General features: G+C 38.6%; 1 protein-coding gene across 2 annotated transcripts; it reads right to left on the bottom strand.

The window, feature by feature from the left end:
* Window positions 1-532: 532 nt before the first annotated feature.
* Window positions 533-21243, bottom strand: LOC114261918 (Haloacid dehalogenase-like hydrolase (HAD) superfamily protein). Of its 2 annotated transcripts, none has more exons than XM_028202243.2 (6): window positions 19312-21243; window positions 18640-18737; window positions 5629-5653; window positions 1471-1591; window positions 1258-1392; window positions 533-1119 (listed from the first exon to the last, which is right to left on the bottom strand). In XM_028202243.2, exons 1-6 carry the CDS (start codon window positions 19970-19972, stop codon window positions 915-917), a joined length of 1245 nt encoding a protein of 414 aa, XP_028058044.1. In that variant the 5' UTR covers window positions 19973-21243; the 3' UTR covers window positions 533-914. The 2 variants fall into 2 exon arrangements, with proteins under 2 accessions (XP_028058044.1, XP_028058046.1); XM_028202245.2 differs by having other exon boundaries at window positions 1258-1402; window positions 1526-1591; window positions 19312-21016.
* Window positions 21244-22789: the final 1546 nt, after the last annotated feature.

The following is a 22789-nucleotide window of genomic DNA, read 5'->3' as shown; positions in this document are numbered from 1 at the left end:
GTCAAGGAGGCGACTTTAACATAATAGCGTAGAAAAACGCATACCCTCTCAATTATTATTATTATTATTATTATTATTATTATTTTCAATACAACCAAAACAAGTGTACAATAAGAATTTTAGGCAAGAAGTTAAAATATCACATCAATCTTCTATGATTTTTATACAACTAAAAAAATTTCTAAAAAATCATTTCTAAAAGCATTTACCTTCTGTTTTTTTCTTCACCTCATAAAAATAAAAAATAAAAAATAAAAAATAAAAAACCACTTAAAAAAAGCCAAATCCCAAAACACGCTCTGATAAATCTTACCCATGGTATTTTAGGAAGTAGTTTAGTGGCGGGTGATTAATTTGCCGTATGGATTGCCTTCTTGGGCAATTTTGTTTACACGAACAGTGGCAACAAGAAACCAAAATGTCAAGTAATTTGGCATAACAGAAAATACAATGAAACCAAGTACTAAAATCAGTACGATAATGTAATCCATACAACCAAAAGAAAAGCATTTCAGATTAAGTTGGGGTTGTGTGATCCAAAATGAAACCATGAAATAAATTACGTTGGTGCTCTAACGACAATTTGACAAATACAGAAAGCAAGCCCTTTTCCCTTCATGAACCTCCACAACAACAAAAAAAAAAAAAAAAAAAAAAAAAAAAAAAAAAAAAAAGGGTGGGGCCAGAGAATATATATATATATATATATATTGAGAGAGAGAGAGAGTAGATAAAAGAAAAACATTCTCTCACTCACATTTGCATATTACTGCTACCATTATAATCTAAAATCCTATCCTATTTGGCTTCCCTTGGAGCACTACTTCATAAAATACCATGTGTAGCATTTTCACCCAATCAAATCAATATATGCTGTGATGGTGAGTTCTGAACCAGTTATGGGATAAAAACTTTCATGAAACAATCCAGGAAACTAATTGATGCTCCACCTCTTCCCAACTGTTCACTTTAGTGACCAAGGGATGTTGATTAACAGACTCTATCTTGCACCAAGGGTATGAATTCTCATAATCAAAAAGTAGAACCCTAATTCCAACTTCAGCACACTCCATGGCATATCTAGGGTTATCATCAATCAAAACCTTTGCTCCTAATGACCTGGCAGAACAAAGATAACCATGACTAAGCTCTTCACCTCCTATGTGATTTTTCACACATAGGAGGTGAGATAAAATGGTGAAGTAAATCCAATGATAACTAGCATGTCTCAAAGAAAAATAATGGGCATATATATACCTGCAAATATCAGATTTAGGTCTAGACTGCCCTTCCAAAGCAAAGTGGTTTCCAAAGTGAATCTCTTGGAACAACCCTTTGTAATGCTTCTCAATCCACTCGATCGTGTGGTCTCTGATTGCATTCTGGCGGGACCTATAAAGACCTAATCAATTATTCAGCGCTCAGCATAAGAGTAACATTTGTCAAAACAAATATCAATGGCATACGTACGTCACCACTGATAAATTACAAAATCTTGATAACTTCTGGAGAGCCTGCCGAGCACCTGGAATTGGATGAATCCCTGTCTTGAAATAAGACGTCTTAAAGAACTCATGAACACGGGTATCAGCTGCCACAGAACAACAAAATTTTGATGTTATCCGCCATATATGACCATAAAGAAGCTCTGCTGCACTATTTGGTAAAATTTTGCGCAATACCAATAGCTAAAATAGGAATGGTTTGCAATGGAGGAAACATCTAATCAGCTGTGCCATTGCCCCAACCTTAAAAATTGCAATAGAAAACATCTAGCGTCCAAATAAAATAAAATAAACAATACTCTGCTTCCTCTTCTCCAGAGAGGCAACAACAAGCCAAATCTTTTTCTTTTTTTTTTTTTTGTAGGAGCATGCATTTAAGTACTGAATCCACCAGGAACATGTTACCCTTTTAGTGTTATAGTTGATCAAACTACCCAAACTCCAAATACAGAGGAAAGGCATTAATGTAACTAGAGTAGCCCTTGAGCACCAATTTTTAGTTTTAATTGGAAATGCCAACAAAATTTGTAACATCATTCTTTCTTCAAATGCAAGAAACATGAAGAGTGTTAGAATTTACCATCACCTACCACCACTACCACCTCACCTACTCCACTAAACCTAACCCACTACACCACTACCACCTCACCTATTCCACTAAACCTAACCCACTACACCACTACTACCATCCACTACACCTACATCTATATAAGGAACCATTTGTAATAGACAGAAAATCAATCAATAATAATACATACAGCTAACCGGAATCAATGAGTCTTGTCGGACCCTTGTAGAAACTAACCGGAATCGATGTCGGGACAAGACTTTGTAAACTGTCCCGACATAGATTCCGGTTAGTTTCTACAAGGGTCCAGCAAGACTCCGTAAACTGTCACCACAACTGTCACAATAGTGTCTGCTACAACAGTCCGACATGACCCCGTAAACTGTCTGCTACACCGGTCCGACATGACCCGATAAACTGTCCTCTACATGGTTATGACACCCCCATACAGTGTCCTCTACACCGTTATGACACAACCATTCAGTGTCTTCACCAACGGTCTGACACGACCATACAGTGTCTCCTATCCTTTTTATTTTTTATGTATTTTCTTGTTTTGTTTCTCTCTTCAAACTCAAGTTGGTTAGTTTCTATCAGAGCAGGTTTAGAACCTACTATTTTTTGCTTCCCCGGCGGGCGGCAACCTCACCTTAGCCGTCCGCCGGACCTCTACACATACCTTCACTCCGCTGCCTCAAACACACACATCTAAAACAAGCATTGTTTCTTTCTTTCTTTTTTGGTTTCTCTTCCCCAAAGCAAGACCGGAACTAAAGCTTGCCGGTGTTGATGCCCGAAGATCGGCTGCCAAAGTTCATAGCGCTGCCGTGTCCTTGCGAGCCTCCACGGGCAGGAAAGATTGCAAAGAAATTTGAACCCACAAAGGTTATACCGCAAGCTAATAGAGCTCCGACGTAAGTGCTTATGAGGTGGAAGGCACTGCTTGTGTAAAGATAGAAGGCACTACTTTTATATATTATATATATATATATATAAGCAGTGCTTATGAGGTGGAAGGCACTACTTTTTTGAAAATGATAGAGAAATTCACATTCAAGTCATGATCAGCTGAGCAAATCATGTGACTGGCACAGTTCTTTTCTGAGCTTTTGAGAGAAAAGCTTGCAAGCATCGATGCTTAGATCAACGGCCGCTGACAATGCCAGCAATACAGCTGCATCCTCCGTGCAACTCACGTGTTGCACACTCACCTCCACTGCCGGTTTACTGCACTTGCTTTCTTCTCCTTCCACGCTTGCCGACATCACTGCTTTTGTACAGATGGAAGGCATTGCTTTTATATATTATATATATATATATATATATATTTTTTATTTTAATATCTTTCCACCCATGTCTTCCACCATCCTCTACAATAACATTTCTTCACACCCTCCCACTTTGACCCATTCTTTGTATTATTATTATTATTATTATTATTATTATATATCTTTCCAAAAAAAAAAAAAAAAAAAAAAAAAACAATTTACCAATTTACACAACAAACCATATTTTATTCCTCTCTGGGATCAACCCCGATCCCAATTTTACACACAAAAAAAAAAAAAAAAAAAAAAAAAAAAAAACAAACAACACATCCACAGACGGGATTTTTTCTTCTCTACTCTGCCGCCGGTCTTTTCTTCTTGCCTCCGTCCTGGGCGGCCCTTGCCGGTATTGCCTCCGTGTTTCCCACTCCACTGGGCATGATCACTACTCCCTGCTCCTCCACTGCAGCATATGGCGGACCTCCAAAACGGAACATCACGGTGGCCTTCCGCTTCAGCTCCTTATTTTCCGCCTTTAGCACACTTATCTCTGCTCGCGCATCCTTATACATGCGTTGGAGCAGAGCCAGCTGGGAGTTTAACTGCTGCACCTCATTTGCCCTACTCTGCAGCCGGTTCGACAAGTTTGTCACCGCAGTCATAGTTTCAACACAGGACTTCAATGTATACTGATTGGCCTCCACATCCGTTTGCACTGCCATTCTTTGCTCCGCAGACCGCATCGGAAAGTTCAACGGAGCAAACTCCGGGGCGCTTGGTTGAGGTTCCAGTGTCACCGCACCAGTTATCTCTCTCGTTGACTCGTTGAGGTCGGGAAAGAGGGTGAGCAGCCCGCGGGAAGACGATGAAGCCATTTTCTAGAAAACAGAGTGTTACAGAATCTCTCTCAGAAATCTCTCTCAGAATATCTCTCGCAGGTTTTTTGCCTCAGCCTCAGCCTCAGCCTCTGTCTTATAGCTGAGGCAGCCACGCGCATCGCGCGCCTCTTACCACCAGCCGACAAACAGGCATGCAAGCCAAGGCGCCCACGTGCCTCGCCATCATGTCCGGCACACCTTTTTATGGATTGGGCACGCCTTTTGATGGCACGCCTTTTTATGGATTGGGCACGCCTTTTGATGGCACGCCTTTTGAAAGATTAGGCACACCTTTTGAGGGTGCGACTTTTTAAGGGTCCGACAAGACTCTGTAAACTGTCCCGACATTGATTCCGGTTAGCTCCTTTATGGGTCCGACAAGACTCTGTAAACTGTCCCGACATAGATTCCGGTTAGTTTCTACAAGGGTCCGACAAGACTCTGTAAACTGTCCCGACATCGATTCCGGTTAGTTTCTACAAGGGTCCGACAAGACTCATTGATTCCGGTTAGCTCCTTCATGGGTCCGACAAGACTTTGTAAACTGTCCCGACATAGATTCCGGTTAGTTTCTACAAGGGTCCAGCAAGACTCCGTAAACTGTCACCACAACTGTCACAATAGTGTCTGCTACAACGGTCCGACATGACCCCGTAAACTGTCTGCTACACCAGTCCGACATGACCCGATAAACTGTCCTCTACATGGTTATGACACCCCCATACAGTGTCCTCTACACCGTTATGACACAACCATTCAGTGTCTTCACCAACGGTCTGACACGACCATACAGTGTCTCCTATCCTTTTTTATTTTTTATGTATTTTCTTGTTTTGTTTCTCTCTTCAAACTCAAGTTGGTTAGTTTCTATCCTCCTTGAGTTTGCGGGGGGCTGTTAGAATTTACCATCACCTACCACCACTACCACCTCACCTACTCCACTAAACCTAACCCACTACACCACTACCACCTCACCTATTCCACTAAACCTAACCCACTACACCACTACTACCATCCACTACACCTACATCTATATAAGGAACCATTTGTAATAGACAGAAAATCAATCAATAATAATACATACAATTTATTCTCTCTCTTTCTCTATACATTATTTCTAACAAAGAGTAACCGTCTCCTCATTTTAAACTCTGTTACAGACTGATTACCTCTGATCTTCAGCTCAAGATATACATATACAACATATAGAAAACAGAAAATTCTTTTATTATTAATTAACTCAGAAAGGTACAAGACAAAACAAAACCATTTTATGAACATTATTTTTTCATATACTTCGCCTTTTTGCCAGTGAAGTCTAATGTATTATCATAGAAGAAGCTTTTTTCAAGAAGATAAATGGTCTCTTTGTTCAGTGAATCACTCAAAGAAAAACAGACAAGTAATACCTTCATCACGGGAGCAGTTCCATATCTGCAACAAAGACAAAAATAAATAATTCAGATTACATAAAAATAAAATCAATATACCCAAAGCCCAAAATAAAAGAAAAGTGGGAATGGGATGAAGAGAAAATGTAATAAATTTTAATTAATTTTAGTTTAGGGTAAATTATAATTTCACCCCCCAAAGTATAGGCCATTTCTGGCTTTGGTCCTTAAAGTAAAGATTCTCCCACTTTGGTCCCTAAACTATTTGTTGTTTCTCACTTTTGGTCCAATTATCAACTCCTGTTACCATAACGGGGCAGTTTTGGATTTTCAAAATTTTCTCATTTTAGTCCCTAAGACTTAAGTTTTGTCGCTTTGGTCCCCACCTCAAACCCACCCAATTCCAAAAGCCAACTTCATATCGTAAGGACAAACATGAAAAATTACAATGGATACGCGTCAGTCAGTCAAGAAGTAAAGATGCTGCAAATTAAAGTGTGGAGGCTAGTGGTCATTGTGAGGGTGGGGTGGGGTGGGAAACTGGTCAGTTATGGGAGTGGGAAGGTGCATAACGGAGGAAAGAAGATGGGAAAGAAAAGCAAAGCGAAGGTTCAATTGTTATGAGGTAACATTTTAGTGGATGATGTGGCAAGTTGAGATTGGGAGAACTTTATTTTTTCTTTTTATTTATTTATTTTGTGTTGTGATCCCGCGGGGGGGAGGGGGGGTGTTGTTAGGGGCCAAGCTGTGAAAAGACCAAAAACTTAGGAGGGGTAAAATTATAATTGCTCTATTCCAGTCACAGAAGTATATAACCGTCGGGTGGGTGTTGTTAGGGACCAAGCTGTGAAAAGACCAAAAACTTAGGAGGGGTAAAATTATGTAAGAAATAATGTATAGAGAAATAATGTATAGAGAAAGAGAGAGAATAATTGTATGTATTATTATTGATTGATATATTGATTTCTATTACAATGATTCATGATTCCTATATATAGAAGAGGGTGAGTGTGTAGTAGGTAAGGAGTAGGTGAAGTGGAGGTGGTAGTGGTGTAGTTGGTTAGATTTAGTGGAGTAGGTGAGGTGGTAGTGGTGTAGTGGGTTAGGTTTAGTGGAGTAGGTGAGGTGGTAGTGGTGTAGTGGGTTAGGTTTAGTGGAGTAGGTTTAAGTGGGTGAAGTAGGTGGAGAGTAGGTGGATTTTAACAGCCCCCCGCAAACTCAAGGGGGATAGGAACTAACCAACTTGAGTTTGGAGAGAGTAACAAAACAAGAAAATACATAAAAATAAAAGAGCATAAGAGACACTGTATGGTCGTGGCAGACCATTGGTGAAGACACTGGATGGTGGTGTCATAACGTTGTAGAGGACACTGTATGGGGGTGTCATAACCATGTAGAGGACACTGTATGGTGGTGTCATAACGGTGTAGAGGACACTGGATGGCGGTGTCAGACCGATGTAGAAGACAGTTTATGGGGTCATGTCGGACCATTGTAGAAGACAGTTTATGGAGTCTTGCTGGACCCTTGTAGAAACTAACCGGAATCAATGTCGGGACAGTTTACAGAGTCTTGTCGGACCCATAAAGGAGCTAACCGGAATCAATGTCGGGACAGTTTACAGAGTCTTGTCGGACCCATGAAGGAGCTAACCGGAATCAATGTCGGGACAGTTTACAGAGTCTTGTCGGACCCTTAAAAAGTCGCACCCTCAAAAGGTGTGCCTAATTTTTCAAAAAAGGCGTGCCATCAAAAGGCGTGCCCAATCCATGAAAAGACGTGCTATCAAAAGTTGCGCCCTCAAAAGGCGCGCCCACTTCATCAAAAGTCGTGCCCGACAGAAAGCGTCGAGCCATCAAAAGGTGAGCCGGAGACGCGGCGAGGCACGTGAGCGACAGAGCGGCGTGTCGGCCGCGTCGTCAGTGTCAATATAAACCAATGCGGAGGCGGAGGAAACCAAACCAGACTGAAACCTCTGAACTTGTCATTCTGAAACAATATGTAAATACTCTGTATCCAACCCTTCTCGGAAACACTCAGCAACCCAAAAAACATGGCCTCTTCTTCCCGTTCAGCTACCCAGAACATGGCCTCATCTTCCCGTGGTCTGCTCACTCTCTTTCCCGACCTCAACGAGTCAACAGGAGAGATAACAGGTGCGGTGGCCCGTGAACCTCAACCAAACACCTCTGGTTTTGCTCCGTTGAACTTTCCGATGCGGTCGGTGGAGCAAAAAATGGCGGTGCAGTCGGATGTGGAGGCCAATCAGTATACCTTGAAGTCATGTGTGGAAACCATGACTGCGGTTACAAATTTGTTGAACCGGCTGCAGAGTAGGACAAATGAGGTGCAGCAGTTAAACGCCCAACTAGCTCTGCTCCAACGCATGTATAAGGATGCGCGAGCAGAGATAAGTGTGCTAAAGGCGGAAAACAAGGAGCTGAAGCGGAAGGCCAGTTTTATGTTCCGATTTGGAGGGCCGCCATATGCTGCAGTGGAGGAGCATGGAGTAGTGATCATGCCCAGTGGAGTGGGAAACACGGAGGCAACACCGGCAAGGGCCGCCCAAGACGGTGGCAAGAAGAAAAGACCGGCAGAATAGGCGAGAAGAAAAATCCCACTGTTCCGATTTGTGTTGGTTGTGTTTTGTTTTGTTTTGTGTTTTTTTTTTTTTTTTTTTTATTTTTTTATTTTTTATTTTTTTTTTTTATGGTGTAAAATGCTGATCGGGGTTGATCCCCGGCATGAAGAAATGACAAGTTTGTAAAATGTTGTTGTTGTTGTTGTTTTTTTTTTTTTTTTTTTTTTTTTGGAGTGTTTTGTTGAAAAAATAAAAATAAAATGAAAGAAAACAAGGGAGAAAGAAAATAGATAAAAAATATTTATAGATGGATTATATGAAAAACATCAGTGCGATTGTTTCAAAATAAAGTGGGGTATTTAAAAAAGAGGAAAAGTGACTTGGAAAAAATAAATAAAAATAAGTGATTTTTGAAATCAAATGGAGGAGAGAGAGGGACAAACCCATGTGATAAAGTGGAGAGAGAGTCGGTGAGTGGGGTGCAAAAGGTGAAGGAGAAATGATGGATTGAAAATGGTTTGGGTCAAAAGTGGACACTGTTAGTGGGGAACATGAGTGCATTGATTATTTTATATAATAATAATAATAATAAAAATAAAAAGTTAGAACAGTTGGAGAGAATGAGTGGAGTATGGTAAGGGTTTCATCCAAAGCCAAAATTCCTGCAGCGAATCACTTCGCAAATCCTAGCATGAGCTTTTTCTCTTTCCAGGCTTATTCATGAATTTCCTGGTGATTTCAAGAGCCTCTGGTGGCATTGTGGCAGAGAACACCCCAACCTGGATTTTGGGTGGCAGCAACTGAGAACACCCCAACCTGGATTTTGGGTGGCAGCAACTGGAAAATATCATAGATCTGATTTTTAAAAACCTCGTGACAGCATTTCATCAGCTTCATCCAAGACAAACATTTTGATGTAAACAGGGCGAAGTGATTGTCTCCGCAACATGTCAAACACACGACCAGGAGTACCAACAACAACATGAACCCCACTGGAGAGAATGCGCTGATCTTCGCGCACACTAGTCCCTCCAACACAAGCATGAACCTTCACACTTTGCTGGGCAAGTTCAAGAGTGGGTGGAAGAACCAAAGCTTGGCACTCAACCAAGCTATAATCTAGCTGCTGCAGAATTCCAGAGCAGAATGTTGCAGTGTTTCCAGTTCCAGACTGTCTCGTCATATGAGGTGAAGAATTCTTCTCCATCAGCCTCACACATGACTACAGTTGCACAAATCTTTGTTGATTTTATCAGCGGAATAGGTTGAGGTCCGGCGGGCGGCTAAGGTGAGGTTGCCGCCCGCCGGGAAAGCGAAAATACTAGGTTTTAAACCAGCTCTGATACCATGTAAGAAATAATGTATAGAGAAAGAGAGAGAATAATTGTATGTATTATTATTGATTGATATATTGATTTCTATTACAATGATTCATGATTCCTATATATAGAAGAGGGTGAGTGTGTAGTAGGTAAGGAGTAGGTGAAGTGGAGGTGGTAGTGGTGTAGTTGGTTAGGTTTAGTGGAGTAGGTGAGGTGGTAGTGGTGTAGTGGGTTAGGTTTAGTGGAGTAGGTTTAAGTGGGTGAAGTAGGTGGAGAGTAGGTGGATTTTAACAAATTATAATTGCTCTATTCCAGTCACAGAAGTATATAACCGTCGTTAGAATTTGAACCAAAGTGGGAAGAATTTGATAGTTTAAGGACCAAAATGAGAAAAGCTTCTTACTTTAGGGGATGAAGGCGTAATTTACCTTTTAATTTATTAGCTTTGCCAACAAATTTGGCACCTTAACCGACAGTCTAAACCTTAGAAAATATTCAAGTCAATCATACTTGGCATGGCTAGAATACCAGCCAATGCAAGTGTCACGAGAGGAAATCACTTCCTTCACACAATGACACAAGAAAAATCAACACCCTTGACTACAATGCGGGAAAAGAAAGAAAAAGAAAAAAAGAAAAAGAAAAACGACATGTAAAAAAAATAACCCAATTTGTTTGTTAAAAAAAAAACATGTAAAAAATCAACGCCCTTAATTCATTTGCTTGTGTCTATAACTCGTAAGAAAAACCCATCCCGAAATTTTTTGTCTTCTCTGAAGTCCCTATTTGTTTGAAGCCTTTTAGCTAGGGTAATGCTACAATACCCATGTATACCACATGCAAGTTAAGATCTAAATTGATGTTGGTCATGAAACATTGTCGTGGTGGGGCCAACAAAATTATTAAATCAAAATTGGTAACGTTCCATTATGATGTGACTCATTGTGTTGGCTTTGGTTACAACCAAAGTGGTATTAAGTTATGACTCCAATTGGTGTTACAGCCCAATGTGCCTATGATCAATCTAAAAAAAGTACTTACATGTCATCATATTTTGATCTTTTTTATTTTGTACAATTTGTAAAAAGTACTTTATCCTATATTGATATTTTTTGTTTTGTAAATGTCAATTCAATATTGATTGAAAATTTTATTTGTGAATTTAAAATCGTCAATTTTTATGTTTATAAAAATGAATATTTTAGTAAACAAAACTTTGGTAAGGATGTAATAAAATAAATTTTGTAGTATAATTAAGACCCCTCTTCACAAGATTTCTGGGTCCCCAGTGCTCAACTGTAGCCCAAACAGAAGGGCTTAAATCTCAAAACCAGTCAAGCTAAAGCTAGGTCAAGTAGGTTTTCAGTTGTTAACAATACTGATGGTAGACTGGTTCACAGTTTGTGCAAGACATTGCTCCATTACACCAAAAGATAAATTGCACGAAAACTTGCATCAGACACGACGCAATTTTTTGAATGCACATATTTAACTATTTTATATTTAAAAACTCCCCCTTGAAAAATCATAAAAAAAAAAGTATGATGACCCACTTGAGTGCACATCTAGCCCGCTCAAGTGTACTGCACATAGTCATGTAGAGATCTACAGTGAACCGCGTAAAACAGAACCTGGAAGACCACTTGAAGGGAGGATTGTGAAGTCCAGACTCCAGAGACATCAACCTGAAAGGGCACTCAACAGGCCGCGCTCTATTGGAAACAAGAACATTTATTGATTAAAAACAAAACGAGGTACACAAGGACCATGGCAGACAAGAAGTCCACCAAAAAAGAAAAAAACAAAAAATTACAAGTCAAATACGGTCCGTCAATCTCTAAAAATGAAAAAGCAAAAGGTATCCCCTTGAAAGAAGAAGACATTGCAGCCCAAAAGGAAGACAAGAGGTTCACTAGGTTATTGTTTCCTATTTTCCAAAACTTACATAAACTCTGTTTTCGCATCCATTGGGGACACAAGAACCTCGCATCTTTTGAGAGAGTTTGAGTAGCTTTATTTTTCTTTTTCTTAAAGGAAACATTTGGAAACCCATGTTAGTCTTGATCTAAAAACAAAAGACCTTCATGTTTTACTGAACACTTAGCTCTTGATTGAGATCTTCTTTACAAAAACTGTCACCATTGCATAACACATTCAACCACTAGCCATTAGTAACGGATCTATATTGAACAGAGAACAAAGAGCTTCATGGTTCGCTATCGAATCAAGAAAGTTTGAGTGGACCAAAGTCACATGGAGTGGAGTAAGTGAGGAACTTTGCGAAAGACTTGAAAAGTTAGGTGAAACAGATGGGGGTTGTAATTCCTTTTGTCTAGAGCCTTGTAACCCTGATTTCATAGTGGATATTGTTGGGGATGGTTTGTCTGTGGTTGTTGCCTTGGTGAGAGTTTTCCTTGAGGTTTCCATACTAAATCACCTCTTTCTTTTTTATCTTTATGCTATTTGTGTGTGGATGCCATGATTGGTTAATCACAAATTTGGAATTGGTAATAACTTAATAAGTGATCAAAGTTTGGAGCTTTGGTTGCTCATTAGGTTTGTTTAATCACCTGAGTGGATTCTATCCATTTTGATGGTTAGCCTCGCCAAAAGGAAGCCGATTGATTATTAGACCTCCTTTATTTAGTGGGTATAATTATATACTGGAAAGCTTGTGCGAGGGCATTCCTCAAATCTGTTGATGGTTCACGTTTGATTATCTATTAAATATGGTTATCAGCCTCCCACTATCATTGATACCATATCTAGTGAACAAAAACCTAAACTTTAGACACAATGCGATAAGACTGATCTAGACAACATGGGCCATAACTCTAAGGCACTTAAGGCTATATTTTGTACTGTCACACTTGTTAGTTTAGCAGAATATCAAATTGTGAAATTGTTAACAAAGCTTGGGACATCCTTAAGGCTATCAAGAGCTAAGAAGCACAGACACGAGCATGCAACACGATGCGAACATTTTGACATGATAATTTTTAAAAGATACAGGACACGACATGTGGGAGACACGCTATAAAGCGCAGGTGCGGGTGCGGGTACAATACAGGTACGTCAATACGACAAGATCTAAAAAAAATAGAATACGGGTACGGTTGGAGTACGTCAATAAATTTTTTATTTTTTATAATTTATAGTTTGAGATTCAATCTACAAATCAAAGTTCAATACCAAAATTAAAAAGAGAAATTATAAAACCAAAAGAGAAATCATAGTTCAACAATACCAATACCAATACCAAAGCAAAGTCTATAAGTTATTTTAATGCCATTAAATTGGAGAAATTACAAAACAAAGTTTCATTCCAAAAGCAGGATAAGCAAAATTTAAAAATTTGAAACTTTAATTTTCACTTCCATCAACTTTTGAATAATACATCTTTCATCTCTGGCACATCAAGTAAAGGATTTGCAATTTCTAGTAAATAAAAACTCTCTATTAAATGTATCCCCCCAATGTCCCATAGCTTGGTGTACTCATGTACTCATGGAGTACCCAATTGCCAAAGAATGTATAAAAAGTACCCGGTACGTATTTCACCTAATACGTACGCGATACTTGTACGGCACCATTTTTGGAGAACCTGTGCTTCATAGCACGTATGTTAGAATTTACACTCCACCTACCACCTCCACTACCACACACTCCACCTACCACCTCCACTTCACTCCTACACCTACTACCATATTTTCTTCTATATATAGGAATTGTAAATACATCAATAAATCAATCAATCAATAATACATAAATTCTTACATGGTATCAGAGTAAGGTTAACAACCTAGTCATTCTGCTTCACCGGCGGGCGGCAGTCTCGCCTTGGCCGCCCGCCGGACCTCTACACCTACCTTCACTCAGCAGCCGCAGAAGCCCCACATCTGCCACCGTAAAACACCCTCATCAGTTTAATCATCAACCTCATCTAGCTCCTCAGTCAGCAAGTCGTGCTCCTCCTCCGTAGAAGCACCGTGCCGCCGCTACCAACACACACCATTACTTTGCGGGAGGAGGGTCTCTTCTCTCTCTCATGGCGATGAACACCACCGAAGCCTCGTGGAGCTGCTCCAAAGCAGATGCAGCTTCTTCCCCAGCCGACTCAGCTTCCATCCGAAGGGACTGAATATCTTCGCCTCCGTCGTCCGATCCAAACCCTTCCCCGTCGATCACAAGCACGGGATCTACCTCGTCCTTCCTTCAAAGTCCCTCTCGGCACCTCTTCTTCCTCTCGGCATGCATCTCTCTCTCTACACAGAAAGAGAGACACAGCAGCACAAAAAGAAACACAGGATTCTTGTTGCTTGATGAAGAACGGTGATTAGAAACTTTGAATCCTTCCACAATAGAAATTGACTTCGAGACTAAGTGAAGCAAGAAATACACTGCCCTTCTTCATAGCTGTGTGAGTTGGCTTCTCCTCTGTGCAGAGGAATAGTAATGCGACTCAAGCTCCTTCAGGCTAGCAGCTGCCTCCTCTCCAATTCTAGCCAACATGTGATCTGTTTTCTCCGCCTGTTGGTTAAATTCATCTATTCTTTGGTCTACATGGTCGTTGAGGGATGCAAAACCAGAAAAGATTGCTGTCTGTTTCAACTCCGACACCAACTTAAGTAATGAGTCAGCTGCCTGAACCATTCTAGCTGCACGCATTTCCATCATGAAAGTTTCCTGTGAATTTCTAACTGGTGGATCATTAACCCTGGCCACATTAAGCAGCAGCTTCCACCAAATTTATTTATATTTGTGGACCCAAACTTTAAACCCTCTTTTTTTTTCCTTTCTTTTTCTTTTTCCTATTTACATCCACTTTTGTCCCCCACTTTCTCTCTCTCTTTTTTTACTTTCCAACCCACCGCCCCACATGCACTTTATGATTCCTTATTCCACCCATTTTTTTTATTCCACCCACCAGCGCATGCTTTCCCATTAATACCTTTTTCTTATTATTTTTTTTTATTATTCTTATTATTCTTCCCACAAAAAAAAAAAAAAAAAAAAAAAAAAACACAACACCAACATTTCAAATTTGCACAACAACCCATCTTTTATTCATCTCAGGGATCACCCCGATCACAATTTTACACAAAAAAAAAAAAAAAACAAAACAAAAAAAAAAAAAACAAACAAAAAAAACAAAAAAAACAAAAAAAAAAAAACCACAACAACAAACCAAACCAGTGGCATTTTTTCTTCTCTACTCTACCGCCGGTCTCTTCTTCTTGTCTCCGTCCTGCGCGGCCCTTGACGGTGCTGCCTCCGTGTTTTCCACGCCGCCGAGCACGTTCACTCCCCCATACTCCTCCACTGCAGCATATGGTGGACCTCCAAATCGGAACATCACGGTGGCCTTCCGCTTCAGCTCCTTGTTTTCTGTCTTAAGCACACTTATCTCTGCTCGCGCATCCTTATACATGCGTTGGAGCAGAGCCAGTTGGGCGTTTAAATGCTGCACCTCATTTGTCCTACTCTGCAGCCGGTTCGACAAGTTTGTGACCGCCGTCATGGTTTCCACACATGACTTCAAAGTATACTGATTGGCCTCCACATCCGACTGCACTGCCATTCTTTGCTCCACAGACCGCATCGGAAAATTCAACGGAGTAAACTCCGGGGCGCTTGGTTGAGGTTCCAGTGCCACCGCACCAGTTCTCTCTCTTGTTGACTCGTTGAGGTCGGGAAAGAGGGTGAGCAGTCCACGGGAAGACGAGGACGAGGCCATTTTTCTGGGCAACAGAGTGTTACAGACTATCTCTCTCAGCAAAACGAAGAAGAGTTTTTTTTTCAGAGGTTTTTCGCAGCTTTTCTCTGCCTCAGCCTCAGCATCAACCTTGGTTAAATAGCCAAGGCAGCCACGCGCATCGCGCGCCTCTTGCCACCAGCCGACAAACGGGCGCGCAAGCCAAGGCGCCCACGTGCCTCGCCATCATGTCCGGCACACCTTTTTATGGATTGGGCACGCCTTTTGATGGCACGCCTTTTGACAAAATTGGGCACACCTTTTGAGGGTGCAACTTCTCCAACGGTCCGACATGAACCTATAAACTGTCCCGACATTTGATTCCGGTTAGCCTTTTACAACGGTCCGGCATGACCCCATAACCTGTCCCGACATTTGATTCCGGTTAGCTTCTCCAACGGTCCGACAAGACCCCATAAACTGTCCCGACATTGATTCCGGTTAGCATACAGTGTCCTCTACAACGTTATGACACCACCATACAGTGTCCTCTACAATGTTATGACACCACCATACAGTGTCCTCTACAACGTTATGACACCACCATCCAGTGTCCTCTACCACGTTATGACACCACCATTCAGTGCCTTCACTAACGGTCTGACACGACCATACAGTGTCTCCTATCTTTTTTTTTTATTATTTTTATGTATTTTCTTATTTTGTTCCTCTCTTCAAACTCAAGTTGGTTAGTTTCTATCCTCCTTGAGTTTGCGGGGGCTGTTAGAATTTACACTCCACCTACCACCTCCACTACCACACACTCCACCTACCACCTCCACTTCACTCCTACACCTACTACCACATTTTCTTCTATATATAGGAATTGTAAATACATCAATAAATCAATCAATCAATAATACATAAATTCTTACAACGTATATATTTTAAAAATAGTCACATTTACCATACCACATAGGCGGTAAAGAGTTCAGCACAAAAAAAATAGGAGGTAAAGAGTTTGGTGAAATAATCCGATGACATATAGCAACACTCATGTTTTTTTTTGGAAAATGCTATTTATCACCTGATTTATTTCACCTCTATATGTGTATTCATGCTATAAAATTCATGTATATGTAGGACTAACTATATATAAATAAACAAATAAATAAAAATAGTGAAGAGTTTGTTTGAGTGAAATATTTTGATGATATATAGCACCCTTCCCCCAAATTCCATGACATATAACATCCCTCCCACAAACAGGACACCAATGAGCGTACAAGAGATGAATAAACTAATAAAAAAGTAAGAAGTTATTGAACAGTGCCCCGCCTCCCCTGGCGAGGTACTGTAGCTCAAAGTTAGTTTAGCAAGTCTGGCACGAGGCCGCTAGAGTCAGATTTTGACAGCTAAGACTAACTACAATAGTCAAATGGATGGAACGGCTATTCTATTGTTGATGCTCTTATCTATGTAAACTTCTCTCACCCACAAAGTACTGGCTGCTTACCTTTTGGGTCATTCATTACTAGCTTGGATATGCTCCATGAGGTTCACATGTCTACTTCTACGTCCATGGGCAAGTTTTCTAGGCCCATTTATACTCAACAGTGTCTCAGAGTTCTGATTTTCATCCTCACTCCAATAAGGATCTTCCTCCTCAACACGCACTACCATACCACCACTAGCAACAATACCAGGTCCAGATGCAACAGATCTCGTCATATTTGATAGAGTTCTGAAAACATATGATAGTTCTGGAGTATCTTCATGTCCTAGACACACATCTTGATTGGCTTCAGACAAGATTGGTGTACATGTGAAGTATGGACCGTCAGTGACCAAATGACGAAAATACTAAAACTGAAGAGATTTGTTTTTGTTTTTTTAGTTTCTATTTTGGTTAGATTTGTTCCCATTTTACATCTCGTGACAAAAAGGGTGAGAGAACTTAGAATATAGATGCCATGTTCATGGCTATCTGTTGTTTAAGGATTTTTTGCTCTAATTCACGTCATGTTTGATATTGTATAGCTATTTTTTTTTTTTTTTATCAACAAATATTGTCTAGCTATTTCATGCTTTATCTTAGTTCTTTACATACTTATCTCTCTTTATGCAGGATGTTTTATTATTTACTACTTTATAGTTCTTAACAAAAATCTAATGCATTTCATGACGTGTTTTGTTGAGTGTTAGATACAAGGTTACAAGTTAATCCAGTTTCTCCCAGTTGATCCAAACAACGAGTCTGGTTAGATCAGTTTTTGTGGGGATCGTAGGCTAGCTATTACTCTTAGTATGAATATTTTGGGTTTCATTATTGGTAATAGAGTTTTGTCAGAAAAATGCTAAAGAGGGGAGATTGTTATAGGATAAATTACATTCGCAATATCCATGAGACAAATTGTTAAATATGTGTATTTTTTGGGGGCACGGTTGTAAGGTTAACTTTAGTATTGTGAAGATATCTATTGAAGACTAGTTCAAGGTTTGTGCAAAACTTCACTTCAATTGCATGAGCTTGCATTAGACATGGGGCACAGTTTTTCAAATGGACAAATTTAGCCTGCTTTTATATTTAAAATATTTGCCTTGAAAATTCATAAAAATCCTTAGGAACCGGCTCGAGCACACAACTTATAGACCTGCAAGGCTGCCAAGATCCAAAGAGGTCCACTTGAAACAGCACCCAAAATGCCGTTCAAGCAAAGGATCGTCTGTAGAAGTACAGAGAAACCCACCCAAAATGTGCGCGAAAGGCCACTGGTGCACACACAGATGCTGAGAGCTCCACTCAAAGTGCACTAGAAAGCCGCTTAAGTGGTCATGTGGAGGGTCGTCAGGTTGTTTTATTTTTTCCAAAACATAAATAAGTGGCTTTTGCATCTACTAGAGGACACACATGACCCTAGTAGCATTTGAGAGAGTTAAGAGAAGCTTTATTTTACAAGAAGGAAAAGAATAGAAACCCATGGTAGTCTTGATCCAAGAATAAAAGATCTTCATGTTTTACTCAAGACTTATGCTCTAAGTTGAGATGTTCTTTACAAAACTCTCGCACCATTGCATGACACATTCAACCACTGGTTGTTGGTAACGAAATCATGCTGAATGAATGGAGATTGAAGCAAGGAGCTTCACTGAAGAAGGAAAACAGCATATGAAATATTTGTAATGCTAAATTCAAGCAAATTTTATTGGCCTTGTCAGGAAGGAAAAGACAGAACAAGAAAATAAGGGAAAAATACATATAATGCAAAGAACGGATATAGAAAGCAACTTGCTCCATAGTGGATTTGAGGCACTGCTTGTAAATGCTACGAGTTAAAGAATAAGAAAATCATAAAACAATTGCAATATAACTAACATTTTGGTAATTCACTTTCACAGATGAACCATATTAAGGCCAGCGGATAATATACCTTGAAGAACTCATAGACGTGGTACTCTGAGACTGAGTGATTCAAAGAGTAACGATCCGCAATAAACCTATTTAGAGCTGATACAAAGTTTCCGAGAACTGCATGCCAAAGAAACGTGAGATAAATGTGCGTCAGCATGAAAATCTTAGTGAGGTTGAATGGAGAATGAGAAGCATTCACAAGAAACTGCAGTACATCAAGAGGTAAATTTTTAAGACCCAAAAAAAAAAAAAAAAAAAAAAAAAAAAAAAAAGTATGCACAAGCGACCCTCATAAAACCTAAATCAATGGGTTCCAGACTTGATGCAAATAGCAACCGAGACAAGAAGAGAAGATGATAAATTGCTTGTGAAATTGAATTGTGATTGTGAGTGCGAAAAAATAGTGTACTTGTCAACAAAAAAGGCTGGCTAGGATCACTGGGAGATTATAAAAGCATGATCCAGGCAAGGAATTGAGTGTGCAAGTGGATTCATTACCTAGGTATATCAGTGAGGGTGCAAATCCTTTAATCATATTGAAACATTGTTGATCATTTGAAATGAAATGGCGTAAATTAATCGAGAATGCAATTTTAAAGAGAATGAATGGGGGGTGGGGATGGTAAAGAAGAGATCGAAAGAGTATGCATGTATGTATGTATGTATGTATGTATGCACACAGTAGAGATACCCTCGTCCACGTCAACAGCAACAACAATTTTGGCAGGGAATGGTTGATCTGGGAAACCAAGGGGGCTACGAGGGTCACATGATGCAAATCTAGCAGCAGCATCGCATTCATCTTCTTCTAATCCAATCCCGGAATCACGAACTAGCTGTGGCAGGCTCGGAGCAAATGCCTGAGCATTCTGAAATGCATTGTTATGGTTTTGATGATGATGATGACGATGATGATGATTGTTGTTGCTGCTGTTGTCGTCAATCCTTTTTTTGCGGATGTAGTCCCAACTGTCGGAGGAGGAGCAACCCTTGAGAGTCAGGCCCCCATTGACACATCTTCCATTTAGTAGCAACGTAGCTCCTCCTCCTCCTCCGACAGAAGAAGAAGGAAAAGGAAAGCGGCCAATTAGGTTTGAGGAGGCGGAGGAGGAGGAAGAAGCATAAGAATGATAGTGTTGGTTGCGATGATGGTGATGTAGGAGGGCATGGGCTTGGGCTTGCAATCTCTTGGATAGCATTAATAATAATGGATCGTTTCCGCCTTGAAACAGTGAAGAGGCGGCAGCCATTAAACTACGAACCCCCAAGCGATGGCGGCGGCAGCGACTACGGTGCTGCTGCGGATCAAACAATGATAATAACGATGAACGCAGGCTTTGCCTCTTTATCATAACGATCTTCCACACACTCTCTCTCCCTCTCTCTCTCTCTCTCTCTATGGCATTCAATCCAACACAATCTCCCTCGCTCGCTCTCTCTTTCTCTCCTTTCCTTTCCTCTCTTTCTCTCAAATTTCCAATAAAAACGGAAGAAAAAAAAAACCTATTTCTTCTTCTTTTATGTGGCCAAATAAAATAAAAAATAAGTTTGTGGAAGAGCGATTAATTCCACTTGTACAACATCGGCAATAAGAAAGACCGAGGATTTCATTGAAGAAAAGAAATTGAATGGTAATGCTGAATTTCAACAGCTTTTAATGAAATTAGATGAGAGGCTATTCGTGAAATGGGGGAAGAAGGCGAATGCAACCTCGCAGCAACCCCCAAACCGACTTTCCTCCTTTCCTAACAACAACCTACATACATACATACATACATACCTACGTAAGTACACAAACTAATACAATTGATAGAGGGAGGGTTGTTTAAGGAAAAATGTTACATTGAGTTTGATGAAAATGACTTCTTTATATTTGATGAAGACATAAAAACAAGTAAATTTGAAAGTATTAATATTTTAATATTTATCATAATTAAGCATTAATTAATATTTATTCTCATATTCATGATCAACATAATCATTTAACTTATCTTTTATTAAGTGATTTTTGTTAGGATAAAGATATCTCTACTTCTAGAGTTATACTTAGAGATGATTATACTAAATCATTTTTGAAAGAAAAAATTATTAATGGATTACCTAATATTTTTGCGTATAAACCAATTATCAGTTAAACTTCTACTTTAGAAAGATTTAAAAAAGCTCATCATAAAGAAGTAACCTTACAAGATTTATAGAAACAAAATTCACCAAATTAAATTAGCAATTAAAGAATTAAAAGCTAAAGACAAATCATTAGAAGAAGAAATTGCAATATTAAATTACAGAGAAAGAAATGAGAAGAATTAAACAGAAAGAACTAAACAGTTAACTATCATCAATCAACTTGGCTCTGATACCAAAGAAAGAGCGGAAGCAAGAAAGAAAAGGCAGAAGTAAGACAGGATAAAGCATAAATTAAAACAATAAAAATACTAAAATAAACAATAACAGTAACAAAAATTAAAAGATAAATAACTGAAATAAAACTAACTTACAATCGTAAATTGTCTATTGGAAATAACTTGAAAGCCTAACTTCAAAATATAACTTGAACACAATTTTTTGAGAGTGAAAAGCAAGAGAGTGAAAAGCAGGTGAATTCTCAATTCTTAAAAATTTTGCCTTCTCCCAAACTAGAGAAGCTCTTTTATAAGCTAAGCAGATGACTATGAGGCTTGTGACTTCAAAAGTTGGAAAGTAAGAGGTTTTACTGTGAAGCTTGTGACTTCAAAAGCTGGATAGTAAGAGGCACATAGGTGCGGGGCTTTTTCCAAATTAAGCCAAATTAGAAACTTAATTCCCAAACTAGGCTTAGTTTGGACGGAATTCCCAAACTAGGCTAAAGCACTATTACAAACCACGTTTTCACTAATTCTAGGACCCTCCCGCGAAAAATTTGTGAAATAGTAAAAGCGTGTTTACAAACCACGTTTTTAACAAAAAAAATTTCTTTTAAGAAAACGTGATTAGGAACTGCGCTTTTAATTAAATCATAAAAACGTATTTTGAAAACACGTTTTCACTGTTGTACTCACTCTTCATTTTTATTCTCACACTCACACACACACACTCACTCTCTCTCTCTCTCTCTCTCTCTCTCTCTCTCTCTCTCTCTCTCTCTCTCATACACACACACCCACCACACTCACATTTTTTTAATATATATAAATTTTATTTTATAAATTTGGGACCAATATTAAATATATATAATAATAATTTATAATAGCAAATAATAATCAACCATATAATTTTTATAATTTTTGTAAATATAAATCATTTTTATATAATTTTTATTTTTTGAGTGGTTAGAAATAATTTTTTACAAATTAAATTGAAATAACCATACGTATGTATATAACCTGCCCAAAAGTTAAAATGATAATTATTTTTTACCCTTAAATGATAATTATTTTTTATTTTTTATTTCTTAACCAAATTAATTTTTAATTTTTTAAAAAAAATTCTACAAATCAAACCATACATAGCCTAAAAATCTTTTGGTAAGTCATTTTTTACGTTGCTAACTTATTTAATTATTTGTTAATTTTACGATATTTTTACCATCTAAGACATGTTTGGTAACCATTTCGTTTTCAGTTTTCAATTTATATTTACAAAAATTTTAAAAACTATCATAAAAACTTGTTTGATAATTTTTTTTGTTTATAAATGGTTGTCTCAATTTGTAAATTTGACAAAAAACATAAATTCAAAAAATGAGTTTATGTTGGTTTTTAAACAAAAATTTACAAATTTTACTAACAAAATTTTTTTTTCAATTTTTTTTTTCAAATAAATTCAAAAAATGAGTTTACATTAGTTTGTAAATAAAATCTTTTTTTCAAATAAAATTAATTGAAAACAAATTTTATTAGTAAAATTTTTAAATTTTTATTTAAAAACCAATATAAACTCATTTTTTGAATTTACGTTTTTTTCCTCAAATTTACAAATTGAGACAACCATTTACAAATCAAAAAAATTATCAAACAAGTTTTTATGATAGTTTTAAAAATTTTTGTAAATATAAATTGAAAACTGAAAACGAAATGGTTATCAAACATGCCTCAGATGGTAAAAATGTCGTAAAATTAACAAATAATTAAATAAGTTACCAACGTAAGAAATGACTTATCAAAAGATTTTTAGGCTATGTATGGTTTGAT

Source organism: Camellia sinensis, chromosome 4 (assembly GCF_055761805.1).
Source record: "Camellia sinensis isolate YWXY chromosome 4, ASM5576180v1, whole genome shotgun sequence".
NCBI classification, from domain to species: domain Eukaryota; kingdom Viridiplantae; phylum Streptophyta; class Magnoliopsida; order Ericales; family Theaceae; genus Camellia; species Camellia sinensis.
Note: the sequence above shows the minus strand (reverse complement) of the source record. Positions and strands in the feature narration are given on the sequence as shown.